The 17,317-nt window shown below is 38.2% G+C and overlaps 1 protein-coding gene across 14 annotated transcripts in view; it reads right to left on the bottom strand.

The window, feature by feature from the left end:
• The window catches only part of MAGI2 (membrane associated guanylate kinase, WW and PDZ domain containing 2), a 1,467,480-nt gene that overhangs the window by 507,667 nt on the left and 942,496 nt on the right, over nt 1-17,317 (bottom strand). For all 14 annotated transcript variants that reach the window (XM_059886037.1, XM_059886041.1, XM_059886040.1 and 11 more), the window contains one exon: nt 9,545-9,755. In XM_059886037.1, coding sequence (XP_059742020.1) covers nt 9,545-9,755 — 211 coding nt within the window. The remainder of the gene's footprint in view (nt 1-9,544; nt 9,756-17,317) is intronic.

The raw sequence follows: 17,317 nt of genomic DNA, 5'->3' as shown, positions 1-17,317 counted from the left end.
CACAAATACTAGATGGCATTTCATCAACTGAAATTTGGTTAGTGGATAAGAAACTTTTATTATCAAATATATGCCTTTCCTTTGCTCTGTTTTCTTTAAAAAATAGTAACAGACTTAAAACAATGATAAACACATTGAATTTTGAAAGTTCTCCAGAAAAGCCAATTCTGAATCTTAGTTTTTATTAGATAAACTGCATTTTCATCTTGGGAAATACTACCCTGGGAGAATAAAAAGAGATTGAACTCAATAATATTTGACAGCATGAAACATAGTAACAAGGTAAACAAGGCCCAGATAAATATTTTAGAGTCCTCTGAGCATTTAAGATGCATGTGAATGTTAAAATTCTAGTAGTTGTCACATATGTTCAGAATCAGGAATAACACAGAGATTACTGGCTGTATTTTATGTATTTTTAAAAATTAACAGTAGTTTTTAAAGGAATATAGATATTTACATTTCATATAATAGTAAAGTCCTCAGATTGATTATGTCACTTTCTGAAGTATTTTGTCTTCCCTCTTGATCATTATTTCAGAAGGAAGAACTGTTGGACAATGACTGGACACATCTAATTGATAATGAACAGTAGAAGCTTTTCTATTTAAGACTTTCATTGTACTGCTTAATCTTTTCTATTTATACATTGATAATCCACATAAAAATTGTCAATGACCTTTACAGTGGTTATCTGCTTCCTAAATAATATTCCTAAAATTTTGTTAAGCACATGAATTATGAGTTTGTCATCATATTGTCTTTCATATATTTAGAATACATTTTTAAAAGAGGTTTTATTATAAATTTATCCTGGATATTATGAGTGTTTGTTGCAAACTATTTTGTCTGGATGCTTATTTTCTGTCTGGAGACTGCACTAGAACCTTGTACAGAGAAAAAATATTCAATATATCTACTGCTATTGTAAAACAAATAACAGAGAGTAAGCAAAGACCAGATGTTGGTATATGCCAAGTCTAGACTGAGAAAACATTTAGACTTTACCAAAAAACCAACTTTTCTTTCCAGTAAATTTCTAAAATATTTCGTTTTCTTTCAATAAATGAAAGTACTAAATTTGTTGAAAATGGGAATTGGTGATTTACTTAAAACTTAAGGAAATATAGAAATAGCAACAACGGATGAAATAGATCACGTGTCTTATTTAGAATTTGGGAAAGCATGCATATCCAAGACATGTTCCATAGGTATGATTTTCAGTTTCAAAAGCTTGCTTTTAAAAATCTATTATTTAAGATGACATAGTGTTCACTGCTATTCGGGAAGATGTTAGTAAACAAATAGGTTCTTGTTACTGTTTTGTTTTTTGCCAAAGCAATAGCAGTCTCTTTTATGTCACTAACTAAACTGACTCCCAAACAAAGAACTAATTTAATGGGATTCCCAAAGCATGTCAATCCAGATTAACCCTGTGGCAGCAATTCTTTATGGAATGTTTAGCCTCTGGAACAGTAAATTCTGGCTGAGAAACTTATAAAACAAATACTATTTGTAATATAAAAGTCTGTTTTTTTCTTTTTTTTTTTTAGCCAGTGCCTGTTTACATATTGGAAGTAGCATGGGATAATGTCAATGGCTTTGCAGGGTCACAAAGCTGTAAGACCTCGGGAATGTTAATTTGTCCAAGGTGCCTCAGAATCTCATGTATAAAATGGGAGTACCTGAAATGCTTCAAAGGGTCGTCAAGAGTTGAACACGACTGAGTGACTATCATATAATATATGTAAAGAAGGCACCATGGCAAATTAGTTAACAGCAACGACCCTGTAGCGACATTTTGCCCATGAAAATATGGAAGTATGAATGTTGTCAGTTTTGTTGACCACTGTAATCCCAGGGTTTAATAAAATAGTTCCTAGAACACAGGGTGTGCCCAATAAATATGTGTTGAATAAATGAAATCAAAGCATCCTAGTTTTGTCATTTCCTGGTTATATGACCAAGGCAAGGTGCTTACCTCTGTAAGTTTTAGGTTCCCAAAATGAGAAATAAATAAACACAATGTAAATGATTAACATATTAGTTTTACTGCTAAGTAAGCTGAACACAGACTGTAAAATGTAGGCACTAAATATGTGGTAATTATTATTACTAATTTGAATGTACAATTAATATACTATTTTAAAAGATAATATTAATGAAGAAGATATTATGAGTTAAGGAGACTATTGGTTTTAAACAATAGTATACACTTGAAAGTCTTAAAAATTGCTAAACATAAGACATTATAGGGATTTTGTTGCTCAGTGGTAAACAATCTGCCTGTTAACGCAGGAGATGTGGGTTCTATCCCTGGGTCAGGAAGATCCACTGGAGGAGGAAATGGCAACCCACTTGAGTATTCTTGCCTGGAAATTTCCATGGTCAGACGAGCCTGGTGGGCTATAGTCCATGGGGCTGCAGTCAAACACGACTGAGTGAATGAGCACAAGACAGAAATGCTTTAAAGCCATGCTTGGAAGAGTACATTCTCTGCAATTTAAAATTCTGTTGTTTAAAAATACTTGTTCAGATACTCACCTTTTCCCATTAAATGTCACTGTAAGTGATAAAAGGAATCTGCTTTAATTATTCAACAAAAGATGGAGTCTTGAAGACTGTGGGAAATAATTGTCCCATTTGTTCAATATTGAGAACAATGATAAAAATTTCCCTCATCTTTTATCTGCAGCACTTATAAAGACCGAGACATATAAACTACTTGTCAATACTGAGTAAATAAATAATTATTTTAAAACATTGCATAGATGACAAAAATTAAATTACTCTTACCTTAACTCAAAGGTTTTATATATATATATTTATAAATATATATATATATATATATAAATATATAAATACATATATAATAAGGAACTAAAGGGGAACTAAAGAACAAGAGGGGAACTAAAGAATGTCTTGATGAGGGTGAAGGAGGAGAGTGAAATAGCTGGCTTAAAACTAAATACTGAAAAAACTAAGATCGAGGCATCCTGTCCCATTACTTCCTAACAAATAGAGGCGGGAAAAGTGGAAGTAGTGACAGATTTCTTCTTCTTGGGCTCTAAAACCACATGGATGGTGGCTGCAGCCATGAAATCAGAAAATGTTTGCTTCTTGGCAGGAAAGCTATGACACACCTAGACAGTGTGTTGAAAAGCGGAGACATTACTTTGCTGATGAACATCAGTATAATAAAGGCTATGGTCTTCCCAGTGGTCACGTATAGTTGTAAGAAAGTGAAAGTCATTCAATCGTGTACAACTCTTTGCGACCCCATGGACTACACAGTCCATGGAATTCTCCAGCCAGGATAGAGGAGTGGGTAGCCATTCCCTTCTTCAGGGGATCTTCCCAACATAGAGATCAAACTTAGGTCTCCTGCATTGCAGGATTCTTTACCAGATGAGCCACAGGCGAAGGCCAAGAATACTGGAATGGGTAGCCTATCCCTTCTCCAGCAGATCTTTCTGACCCAGGAAACAAACCAGAGTCTTCTGCACTGTAGGAGGATTCTTTACCAACTGACAGTGAGAGCTGGACCATAAAGAATGCAGACTATCAAAGAACTGATGCCTTTGAACTGTGGTACTGGAGAAGACTCCAGAGACTCCCTTGGACAGCAAGGAGATCAAACCAGTCAATCTTAAGAGAAATCAACCCTGAATATCCACTGGAAGGACTGAAGCTGAAGCTCAAACTCCAGTATTTTGGTCATCTGATGAGAATAGCTGACTCATTGAAAAAGTCCCTGATGCTGGGAAAGATTGAGGGCAGAAGGAGAAGAGGGCATCAGAGGATGAGATGGCTGGATGGCATCACTGATGCAATGGACATGAACTTGGACAAACTTCAGGAGATGGTGAAGGACAGAGAGGCCTGGTGTGCTACAGCACAAGGGGTTGCAAGGAGTTGGAAATGACTGGGTGACAGAACAACAACAATATTTTAATACATACTTAAATGAACACTTCATTTAAGCATAGGTAGAATTCTGTTCTACTCAGAAATGAAACTGACCTTTTCCAGTCTTGTGGCCACTACTAAGTTTTCCAAATCTGTTGACATATTGAGTGCAGCACTTTAACAGCATCATTTTTAAGGATTTTAACAGCTCCACTGGAATCCCATCACCTCCACTAGCTTCAGGACCATAAATAGCATTAAATAGCTTTAGGACCATAAAGAAGGCTGAGGGCCAAAGAATTAATGCTTTTAAACTGTGGTGTTAGAGAAGATTCTTGAGAGTCCCCTGGACAACAAGGAGGTCCAACCAGTCAATCCTGAAGGAAATCAACCTTGAATATTCATTGGAAGGACCAATGATGAAACTGAAGTCCCAATACTTTGGCCACTTGATGCAAAGAGCCAATTCATTGGAAAATACTCTGATGCTGGGAAAGACTGAAGGAAGGAGGAGGGGACAACAGAGGATGAGATGGTTGGATGGCATCACCAATTCAATGGACATGAATTTGAGCAAACTTACATGCTAGCAAAGTAAAGCTCAAAATTCTACAAGCCAAGCTTCAACAGTATGTGAACCATGAGCTTTCAGATGTTCAAGCTAGATTTAGAAGAGGCAGAGGAATCACAGATCAAATTGACAACATCTGTTGGATCATTGAAAAAGCAAGAGAGTTCCAGAAAAACATCTATTTCTGCTTTATTGACTCCGCCAAAGCCTTTGACTGTGTGGATCACAACAAACTGTGGAAAGTTCTTAAAGAGATGGGTATACCAGACCACCTGACCTGTCTCTTGAAAAGTCTGTATGCAGGTCAGGAAGCAAAGTTGGAACTGGACATGAAACAACAAACTGGTTCCAAATCAAGAAAGGAATACATCAAGGATGTATATTGTCACCCTGATTATTTAACTTATATGCAGAGTACATCTGGAGAAGACAATGGCACCCTACTCTGGTACTCTTGCCTGGAAAATCCCATGGACAGAAGAGCCTGGTAGGCTGCAGTCCATGGGGTTGTTAAGAGTCAGACACGACTGGGCAACCTCACTTTCACTTTTCACTTTCATGCATTGGAGAAGGAAATGGCAACGCACTCCACTGTTCTTGCCCAGAGAATCCCAGGGATGGGGGATCCTGGTGGGCTGCCGTTTATGGGGTCTCACAGAGTTGGACACGACTGAAACGACTTAGCAGCAGCAGCAGCAGCAGCAGCAGAAGAGTACATCATACGAAATGCTGGGCTGGATGAAGCAGAAGCTAGAATCAAGATTGCCAGGAGAAATATCAATAACCTCCGACATGCAGATGATACCACCCTTATGGCAGAAAGTGAAGAAGTAAAGAGCCTCTTGATGAAAGTGAAAGAGGAGAGTGAAAAAGTTGGCTTAAAGCTCAACATTCAGAAAACTAAGATCATGGCATCCAGTCCCATCACTTCATGGCAAACAGATGAGGAAACAGTGGCTGACTTTATTTTTGGGGGCTCCGAAGTCACTGCAGATGGTGATTGCAGCCACAAAATTAAAAGACACTTATTCCTTAGAAGGAAAGTTATGACCAACCTAGACAGCATATTAAAAAGCAGAGACATTACTTTGTCAACAAAAGTCCTTCTAGTCAAGGCTATGGTTTTTCCAGTGGTCATGTGTGGATGTGAGAGTTGGACTATAAAGAAAGCTGAGTACTGAAGATTTGATGCTTTTGAACTGTGGTGTTGGAGAAGAATCTTGAGAGTCCCTTAGACTGCAAGGAGATCCAATCAGTCCACCTAAAGGAAATGAGTCCTGAGTATTCATTGGAAGGACTGATGCTGAAGCTGAAACTCCAGTACTTTGGCCACCTGATGTGAAGAAGTGACGCATTGGAAAAGACCCTGATGCTCGGAAAGATTGAAGGCGGGAGGCGAAGTGGATGACAGAAGATGGATGAGATGGTTGGATGGCATCACCGACTGGATGGACATGAGTTTGAGTAAGCTCTGGGAGTTGGTGATGGACAGGGAAGCCTGGCTTGCTGCTGTCCATGGGGTTGCAAAGAGTCAGACACGACTGAGCGACTGAACTGAACTGAACCTGGAGATGGTGAAAGACTGGGAAGAAAGAAAGATAGGGAAGCCTAGCATGCTGCAGTCAATGAGATCTGCAGTGACCAAACAACAACTCAAAAATGAATATAGAAATATATTTAAATTTTATACACAGAACCATAGGGTCCTTTTCCTCTGTTTCACTTACTTATGTTTGATTACAGTATTTGTTTCATTGGAGACAAAGTTCAGTAAAGTGCAATGGCATCACTAACTCAATGGGCATGAGTCATAGTGAAGGACAAGGAAGTCTGGTGTGCTGCAGTCCATGGTGTCACAAAGGGTTGGACACAACTTAGTGACTGAACAACAAAAACAATGAGTACATGTTAATCTACCAGGGACTCCCATTACTCTAAGCAGCTCTCACAATATTTTTACCAGAAGTGTTTCCAGTGGTGTCATCTCTCTTCTGAGAGAGCTGTAATCTGTCTAATTTTCCACCTCTTCTACATTTCCTTCTGTTTTACCTTTCTCTTAAATTACTCTACTTTTCTTTTTCTTTCTTTACTCTGACTTTGCTTCAGAACTGCAAACTTTTACATTACAAATAGTATTATAAGTTTCTTGGCGAGAAACTCTGGGACACATCATGGCTCAGTCCCTAAGCAAGTCCTAATGGCCCATCACGGTCCCTGTGCTGTTGCTTCTCCTGCCCTACCAGCCTGTTTCCACAGGGCTTTTACAGCACGGACTACATCCAGGTAAGGATTCTCTGCAGTATCATCAGCAGAGATAACCTGTGGGTTGAAGTGCTGAGTTTGTCAAATGTAGTTAGGAAGGAGCATTCCAGAGGATAGAGTGAAAGTGGTCTGGAGGAAGTTACTGAGAAGGAAGTACAGCAGAGCTAAATGTAGGCCACAGAGAAAGGAACAGGCAGCACAGATTGCCACGGTGTGAAAATGAGGTACCAGATGAAAAAGACACTGCCTGACCCCTCCCTGCTCTGCGATACCGGAGCTTATATCACTGAGTCTTATGAGTCAAACTAAGGTTTTTGAAGGAAGAAAAGGCAGATTTCAAGCTGGTCCAGGATGAAGGGTGGGCCAGGGGATACCTCCATTCTGTGAATGACCTATTTAAGCAGGCATCTGCCCCTGCCTCCAATTTTAATCACTTTCCCATCACACTCTTCTCACTTCAGCCTTTACTCCAGGCTTCTTCCCTCTCCTTGACCTCTGGATGAATCTCCCTTAGCATTAACATTCATGTTGCAAATGAAATTGTCTCCTCTTTTTTGTTTTAATTTTTCAGCTCACCCCATCTCTGCTCCTATTACTATTCATTCATCCTTCCCTGCAGTAGGGGAAGAAGATAAACAAACAAAAAGCTCTGCTTGTTTTTCAAAAGCACTAATGATCAAGCAAAATGAGAATGGAGCCATCATTTCACACGGTTTTCACATCTCTATAGTAGGTCTGGGCATCTTCTCCCTACTCCTAACACATAAAGTATCTGGTTTTTGTAATGGTGATTCTTATACCTGGAATGTACTATTTACCTAGTACCAACTTTTCAAGTCTACATTAATTTACCTTTCCTATAATGCTTTCTTTTATTACTTAAGTCTACGTTAAGTGTATCTTCACTGAAATTGTATCACAAAATTCAGAAATGAGTGGTTGACTAATTGTTTTAACTATCCCTCTTATTCTTTCTTCCCCAGTGTGACAATAAATTTAAGACCAGGGACAAACTCTAATGAGTCTTTTGATTCTGATACTGGATGACTGACTAGCATATTAACAATCATTTTGGTCCTTTCTCCCACATCTTGATAGAGCCTCATCATTTCCTATAAACCACAAATACAGCTTCTGTCTTATGGAATCTCTTTTCTCCACGATCCCCAAATCTGACGCAGTTAAAAGGGGAAAGTTTATTTTATAATCACAAAAAAAGGAGGTTTTTATAATTGCATTATTGAAAGCACGGTAAGGAAACAGTTCTTTCATCAACTTGCAATGCTGTTTTTCTTTTATTATTTCCACATAGTCTTACTCTGCCTATATTATGCAATAAAAACGTGTGGGTAGTCAGTCCCCCTGTTCTAAACAACTGTTCTGAACACCAATGTGAGACCTCATATCTAGGTTTATACTTTGATTTCTGGCCTGAAATGGTGCTATGCTAAGCTTATTGATAACAAAATTATGTTTTTGATATAAATACACTCAAACATTTAAAAAATTCTGTATGACCTTCTCTTTTCCAATTAATTGATAAAAGGATGCCTGTGGGTCATTGATTATAGCCATAAGAAATATGCAAGAGAGTTTTATTCTTTTTTTGTAACTTATAAGATTTGTCAAAAGGTGAATGGTAGCAATGTATTTTATGCATTTCTCATCCATGGTGGAGTCAAGCAGAGCACCAAGTAATTACCTGATTATGTATTCCCTTGGCCACATGTTATAAAGTTTTCAAGTGAAAATTAAATATTGGCATGTGGTAACATTTCAATTTCACAACTGAGTTCTGCCTATGGAGATCTAAGTCACAAATCACTCCAGGTTTGGAAAGAAAATCTAGTTTTAATATTTTTCTTGAGTAATCAAGAGTTCACATATTTTTATCTACTATCTGAACTGAAAACTTCAGATTCTGTTAATGTTTCCCTCTGAGTCTTCTACAGCTTTGCGGGAATAAGGATTGTTGTTCATTTACTATATATTTAGTTTTTTACCTTTCTAATGGACATTTTGATTGTCTCATGCACATCAACAATTTAATATTTAGCCATGATCCTCAACTCAGGGGGTTAAAAAAGTTGTTCTACTCCAAAAAGAAAAAGAAAAGGAAAGCTAGACCATGCTGTTAATAAAATATATAAAAACTGAGTTTGGGGAAACAACATCCCCAGTGAAAGGAAAGATTAGACCGAGTATGCATCACTAGTTAGTTCAGAATTAGCCCTTCATTTTCCTTGGTAAATCATAAAAAGGTAAGCAATAAATAGAATGGGATATAATAAAAATAAATATGGCAAACTATACCAAACACATGATTTTATTGACAGCTGACCTTAGGGTCAAATGCTTAAAATATTGTCATTTGTGATTAGCAAGTATTTGGCTCTCAATAGTTGGCATTCGATCAAACCATTGGACATGATGGTGGAGGTTTCTAGCAATTTCATTTAAAAGATGGGGATTATCTCATTTGAGCTACACAGATGTCTTGGAAGGGTAGAGTAAGCATTTCCTCCCTATTTCCAATTCAAAAGTAACATCACATGGATATTTGCCTCCTCAGTCATGACTGCAACAAATTTTACAGTGGCACTATTTAATTCATTATTTGGTTTATAGCTGTAATCTAGAATCTTTAGCTGTATCAAGGTGCCATCCCATTATTCTCTCACAAAGAAGGTAATATTATGATCAATAAAATTCAAATTACTCTGACCCACCTCTCCATCTGTTACATCATATATATACTGCTATGATCTTTGTGAAATGTTCAGAGAAATGTGTGAGACTCACTCAATGAAGTAGACTTCACCCTTCTCTGTATAAGCCATTTCCCAGTTGTCAGGCAATGGGTCTGAGTCCTCATTCTCCTCAGGTTTAGTTGGTTTCGCGTCATCCATCTGCTCCTTCACCTCCTCGGGCTGACTGTACACTGGTGCAGGATAAGGCTGGGAGGGTGTCTCCCCTGAGGCACCTGCACTCTTGTCTTCAGGTTCACTGGATTCTACAAGAGAACAAGGGTACATGGTTAGTCACTCCAGCCACTGTAACTTCTGAGTGAGTATGGACTATGCTCACTGGGGAATGAGCTCTCTGAAAGCTAACAGAAAAAGCATAATTGTAACCACCTCTGAAAATTATCAGCAGGCCTATCTGAGTTCCTCTTTCATTCACCATTCTAGTCTATTCTTCAACTAATTAAACCTGATGACTAAATTGGAGGACCATGTCATTATATAGGTGTGGTAGACAGAGCAATGAATCCCTAGGGATGCCTGTACCCTACGGCCTGGAACATGTGATTGTTACCTTATATGGCAAAAGAAGATTTGCAGGATCAATTAAATTAAGGGCCTTGAGATTGGGAGATCATCTTCAATTATTCAGGTGGGCTTGCTGTAATGACAGGGTCTTTACAAGTACACAAAGAAAGCAGAAGAGGACTATAAGAGGGAGATATGACTATTGAAGAGAAGCGTTGGCCAAAGAAATGCATTGCTGCTGATTTGAAGACAGAAGGGGATCCAACACCAGCAAGAAGTGTGGGTGACCTTTAGAAGCTGGCAAGCAAAATCATGGATTTTCTTCTAGAGTCTCTAGAAAATAACACAGTCTTTTAGAAATCTTGATTTAGCCCCGTGAGACCCATTTCAGACTTCTAACCTACAGAGCAGTATGATAAAAAAATACGCACTGCTTTAGGCCACTGTTGTTGTTCAGTCACCAAGTCATGTCGATTCTTTGCGACCCCATGGACTGTCTTCCCTGTCTTCCACCACCTCCCAGAGTTTGCTCGAAATCATGTCCATTGAGTTGGTGATGCTATCTAACCATCTCATCCTCTGCTGCTCCCTTCTCCTTTTGCCTTCAATCTTAAGCCACTAGATGTGTGGTAAATTGTTACGGCTGCGATAGAAAACTAATCCAACAGAGCAAAAACTAAAAGAAATGTACATTTTAAGAGAAACAATAAAATGCTTGGAAGACCCAAGGATATCAGATGTTGAGACCCAAGGATATCAACTTGCAAACGATATGAGATCCAGAATGATGAACAGGAACACATGGAGAAAAAATAAAAATTCAATAAAAATAGACTAAAATTTACCTAAGATGAAGAGACATAGGAGTCTGCCAATTAAAATGGTTCACTGTATCTGAGGCCAAATTAATGAAGCATACATTTCACCTAAACACATCTAGGTGAGATTTCCAAACTCCAATGTTAAAAAGCAACTTGACCAGCTTCCATACTGAAGAAACTTACCCCAAAAAAGAGGAATAGAAGATCATCAGAACTTTCACTTGTAATACTCAAAGCTCAAAGATAGTAAGATAATATCTGTAGTAACTTGAGGAGAATAAAAGTATAGCAGGCCAAGAACTTTACCAAAATATTATTCATCTATACAAAAGAAAGTCACTCTTAAACATGCAGAGGTTCTGAATGCATATCACCCATGTATCCAACCCAAGTATTTCTCAGATGCTACCAGAAGACAGCATCTGATATATCATGATGATTAAATCAGAGTATAGATCTCCAAGTAGGGAGAGATAAGGAGAAGACTTTTTTTTTTTAATTTAGAAAAAATAAACCCTGCATAATATAGTTAAAAGAAGGATGATCATATTTCAGGAAACTTATAGTATTTGTTAAAGACAGATTCTTAAAAAAGAAGAAAATATTATATTGAAAATTCATTATTAGCATGTGTTTTAAATCTTACCTTCGGAAAGCTCAGGTTCAGAGAAATTTCCTGCAAGTTAAGAAGGCAGTTGAAAGAGAAGTCCAAAGGGGAAATGTTTAGATTTCAGATCTTCCTTAGTTCATTCAGGGATTCAGCACCACTATATTTAGGTTTCAGACTGGGGTGTGGTAGTGTACAAAGAGGGAAACCACAGAAAAGATCAAGGGAGCCAAAAGCAGAGGTGGTCTGTGGAATACTTTAGTTTGGCACTTTGGGAGGACTGTTTCCTGCAGATTTGTTCCAAATTTCCATCAGGGTGTCAGAAATAAGTGGATGAATACATTTGGCAAGTACTACTCTGAAGACTTCCTTTTGACATGGGCATCATGAAGAAGTCCAAGTATGTTCTGGTGGAGACTTGGAAAGTAGCTGAGAACAGAGAACCAATCCACCTGCAGTGAGGATCATATGACTTCTTCACAGCAGAAGGTGTGGTGGGAATGGCTTAACCCAGAAACTGGAAGGAGATACTACTGACATACAATGCCAATCTGATGATAAGGCAGCCCTCTTGGAAACAGGAAATTCCACAACTGTTTGGGAACCTAATTTATAACTATTAACATTAAAAAATATACAAATACATATATGGTCTGCCTCAGTAACCCATTTGAGAAATATCTTCTAGAAATAAAGGTGGAAATAATGCTTACTCTATCCGTATATTTGTCTGTAGCAGCAAAGACCTGGAAATGATTTGGACGCCTATCAATGAGAAAATTGTTAAATAAATTGTGGTTATCAATACCATGGAAAATTATGTAGTGTAAAGACCTACAACCTGGAAAATATGCCAATCATTATTGTTTAAAGAATAATCTAAGTTGAAGAATAATGCATGTACACTATTAATTCTATTTTTTTAAATAAGCAAACACCAAGTTAGATACATGTATAATTATGCTTATAATCATAAGACGATGGAAAGATGTACAATAGATTTTTCAACTTTGAGTAACCCCAAAGCAGTAAAATTGGATGGAAGTGGGAGATTTTTTTTACATACCTCTGCATTAGTTGGCTACTGTTTTTATAACTTTAAAATTAATAAAAGCAATATAAGAAGAGTAAACTAAAGTAGAATGTACTTATCGTCTTAATCAACAGCTTGGATCAATTTTTTCTGTGTGTGTGTCAATCTCAGAGAGCAATACGAAGTATCTTTAGGAATTAGAAAGGATACGAACATTTTACAAGTTTTTGATGTTTCTTCTTCGTAAAAGAGGATTTTATGAAAATAATATATTCCTTAGTGATGTAGTCATCCACCTGATTCTCCATACAGATTTGACCTTTGTAAATTGTTCAGGAAAGAAACAGCAAGAGAAGGCACTCTTCTCTTTAGGTTCTTCGTTATACCTTATTACAACATGTAATTATCAATATAAGAAGCATACTGTTCTCAGGTATTTCCAAATGTCATGATACATTTGAAAAGTGAAAATGCAAGGTCATGATCTGAACATATTCATTTATTCAATGTTCACTTAATATTTATTAAACACTCAGTTGGCGTCAGGCACCAAGGACAGAAAAGCAAACAAGAAAGGCATGATCCCTGCTCTCATGGAACTTGAAATATGTCAAGATGTGTAGTCTTTAAGCAATTTTAGGTGTGATGAATGTTACCAAAGGGAAAGATGAGACCTCATGTATATGCATTTATCTAACCTTACATAAAGAATCAAGGAAAGCCCCTTTTCCAGTGTGCTAACAAATCTGAGACTAGAAAATGGAGTCAAGAGACTTCTTTCAGAGGAAGGTAAAGGAGAAAGAAACAGACAAGCAAGGAATGGATTAGCGTTAGAAAGCACGCTCAGAGTTTGGAACTGTACCCGGAGAGTAATGAGAAGGTACTGATGTGTCTTAATCAAGGGGATGACAAAAGTAGATTTTCATTCTCTAGATCCTCCTAGCTATTCTGGGGGTTTGAAAGTATTAACAGTAGATATTCACAGACCAGTGGGGAGTTATTTTTTGTGATTGAGACAAGAGATGATAGTGTCAATGGCATGGCTCTTCTATGAACTGAAAAATGAAATTAGAATATAAATTTGATATGATTAAACAAATGGACAGATAAGGGCAAATAAGAAGTCACGGTAAACCCAAAGGGGGAAAGCAATTCACTGGGCTAAGCACCATGAGAGGAGCAGCAAGACTCTGTCAGGAGTGGGGAAACTAGTGGGTATAATTTTAGGCACAAGAGATGGAGGTTCATGTCAAACTCGCAATGGAGATGTCAAGTCAGAGAGTTCTTAGGGAATCCATCAAATTTAAAAGACAACAGCATATGGCTAGACTGTGGGCCTCCCTTGTGGCTCAGCTGGTAAAGAATCTGCCTGAAATGCAGGGGACGTGGGTTTGATCCCTGGGTTGGGAAGATCCCCTGGAGAAGGGAAAGGCTACACACTTGAGTATTCTGGCTTGGAGAATTCTATGGACTGTATAGTCCATGGGGCTGCAAACAGTCGGACATGCCTGAGCGACTTTCATTTTCACTTTCATGGCTAAATTGTATTATAATTTAAACCACAGGGGTGAATGAAATTGCCAGAGAGACAGTTCAGCAAGTGGAAACAAGAATACCTCGGATAGCTGGCTGAGGAACTCCAACATTTAACAGTGAGTGAGAGAATGATCAGGAGAGAACAGCCAGGGAAGTAACAGAAAAACCAGTTGATCTTCATGCCACACAAGCCAAGCAAAGGACAGTGAGAAGTAAACACTTATCTGTGGCCAAAACCTCTAAGCAGGCCAACAGAAAGATAAGGATGTAAAATCTAGTGAAATTAATGATATAGAGGTCACTGGTGATATTAGGTACCAGATATGGGAGTAGTTATAGAGAAGTGGTAGGTGGGAAAGCCAAGTTGGAATGAATTAAATGAGCAAATAAAAAGAAAATACAGAATATCCTGACAGATAAAGTCAAAGATTAGCTATGAACAACTATTCTTTTTTTCTCATCTTGATAACTATATTTTCCAGAGAAATGTGAGACATCTCCTGAGAAAGGGGACTTCTCTGTAGCTCAAATGGTAAATAATCTTCCTGCAATGCAGGAGACCAGAGTCTGATTCCTGTGTTGGGAAGATCCTCTGAAGAAGGGAATGGCAATCCACTCCACTATTCTTGCCTGGCAAATTCCATGGACAGAGAAGCCTGGAGGGCTACAGTTCGTGGGGTGGCAAAGAGTCACACACGACTGAGTAACTAACACACATACAGAGTAAAGCACTGGTGGTTCAGGTCACAGTTGCACTTAATCCCAGAAGGTCTTCAGTTCCCAGGAGGTCCCCCTTTTCACTCTGAAAAATGGAGATGTCAGTAATTATATTTATTAATGTACGAGAGATCACTGAGCCAAGTTCTCCCAGTTTAACTCATTTATCCATTCATTCCTTTATTTTTATCTAATCAATCAATTGTTACATTAGCAAACATGAATTTAATATCTACAATGTGCAAGATATTTAATGAGTTTAATGGGGGAGAGAAAAAAGCTATTTTTATCAGGTTATTAAGAATTGGTTTGAGAGGCAAGTAATAAGCAGCACTTGCTTTCTTTATCTGAACAAAATAAGAGAAAAAATGAATAAAGCAAAAGGAGAATCACAACATTTCCAACATTTACTGCTCATAAAGGCTAATTTAGGGATACAGTTTATGGTGAGAGTCAAGGGCTTCTGGTGAAATGTAGAATCAAGCCAGTATGCCCAAGACAGTACTGAATTAGGGCAGGTTTCCCACACAGACATAGAACCTGTTTCTAGAAGAGCCATGCAGAATATTCAGAGGGATTTAAAAAAAAAAAAAAAGAGGAATTGGGCAAAGCAGGCCCAGAATTATCCTTCAAAGATGTAGCACTCAGAGAAGTCACTCTACCTCTTTTGGGCGGGGTAAGTCAAGCAACTGGTGGAATGCAAATTAAGTACCCTCTGATATGCAAGACAACATGAGGGGTGGAAAGGACATGTTTCCTCACAATGGATAATGATATAGGTACTATCACAGTGATTTACTGAGGGATACTCAACAGGGTACTACCACAGAGATTTAGGGAGGGATATTCAATGGCACAAAAGAGCTGCACACAATATTAGGGAGGTGATAGGACACATGGAAACAAGAGTACCCGCGGCAGCTGTCGGAGAATCTCCGTTATTTAACAGTCAGCAAAGAAACCGACATCCTATTTCCTACCTTGTGTACCAGGAAAATTGCATTAATTCATTAATTAAGCATCTGTTGAGACCTTGCTAACTGCTAAGAACTAGGCTAGGCAGTGGGCAGTTAAGGAGACTGTGGTTCAAACTGTATTAGTTTCCTAGTCCTGTGATAACAACATAGAACAAAACTGTATGACTTAATACAAATTTATTTTTACAGAAACCCTAGAACAAGTGTTCACCAGCAGGGCTATGCTCCCTCTGAAGGTGCTACAGGAGGGTCTATTCCAGGCTTCTCTGCTGGCTTCTGATTATCTCCTGGTTTATAGCAACATTAACTCCAATCTTCATATGGTACGCTACCTGGATACTTGTCTAATTTCCCTTTTTGAAGGACACTAGTCATCCTCAGTCAGGGACCCACCCTACTGATCTACTATTTTATTAGTAGAACTGATTACTACTACTACTTAGTTAAGGTAGCCTCATCCTATTTCCAAATAGGAAATAAGTTCATTTTCTGAGATTTTGGTGGTTTGGATTTCAACATATGAATGTTGGCAAAGGTGGGGGATGGTGGGGGGACACAATTCAATTCATTAAACAGTATATAGACACGTTTACCTCACAATCCACTGAACCAATATTCTCCAGGCAAGAACACTGGAGTGGGTTGCCATTTCCTTCTCCAATGCATGAAAGTGAAAAATGAAAGTGAAATCCCTTAGTCGTGTCCAACTCTTAGCGACCCCATGGACTGCAGCCTACCAGGCTCCTCCGCCCATGGGATTTTCCAGGCAAGAGTACTGGAGTGGGGTGCCATTGCCTTCTCCATGTATATTTTATGGGTCTTAACAACTGTGTAATGATACATAGCCACCACTGAAATATACAGGGTGGTTTGACGGCTCTAAAAATCCTCTGTGCTTGGCTTTCATCCATCTCGCCCCTCTAACTCTTGGAAACCATTGATGTTTTCACTGTCTCCATAGTTTAACCTTTTCCAGAATATTATATAGTGTATAGGACTTCCTGGTGGCTCAGACGGTAAAGCATCTGCCTACAATGCCGCAGACCTGGGTTTGATCCCTGGGTCGGGAAGATCCTCTGGAGAAGGAAATGGCAACCCACTCCAGTACTCTTGCCTGGAAAATCCCATGGACAGAGGAGCATGGTAGGCTACATACAGTCCATGGGGTCGCAATCAGTCGGACACATAAATGTTTCAGATTGGCTTCTTTTATTTAGTAAAACACATTTAAGTTTGCTTGATATCTTTTAATAGTTTTATAGTTCATTTATTTTCAGCACTAAATAATATTTCATTGTCTGGATATATCACCATAATAAACTTTTAGTAATTAGGGATGGGAAAGAACAGATTTTACCAAGGTGTATGTGTAGCCATTCTTGCTAACATTCTTCCCCTCTCATGAAGTTTAGCTTAAAATTATATGTGTGCAAATATGCCTTAACACAGATCTCATATGTGTCAAATCTATGACTTGAGAAACCTTAGACTATTTAAATTCTGACTAAGGAGAAAGAGGCAAATAACCCCATGCATGTTTTTCTTTCATAGTGGTTTGAAAGTATTTTTTGATTAGGAAGTGGTCATATAGAACTGGCCTTTTAAACCTCCA

The sequence above is a fragment of the Bos taurus genome, chromosome 4, assembly GCF_002263795.3.
Source record: "Bos taurus isolate L1 Dominette 01449 registration number 42190680 breed Hereford chromosome 4, ARS-UCD2.0, whole genome shotgun sequence".
Lineage (NCBI taxonomy): Eukaryota > Metazoa > Chordata > Mammalia > Artiodactyla > Bovidae > Bos > Bos taurus.
The sequence above is the reverse complement of the archived record's forward strand: the minus strand, read 5'-3'. Positions and strand labels throughout refer to the sequence as shown.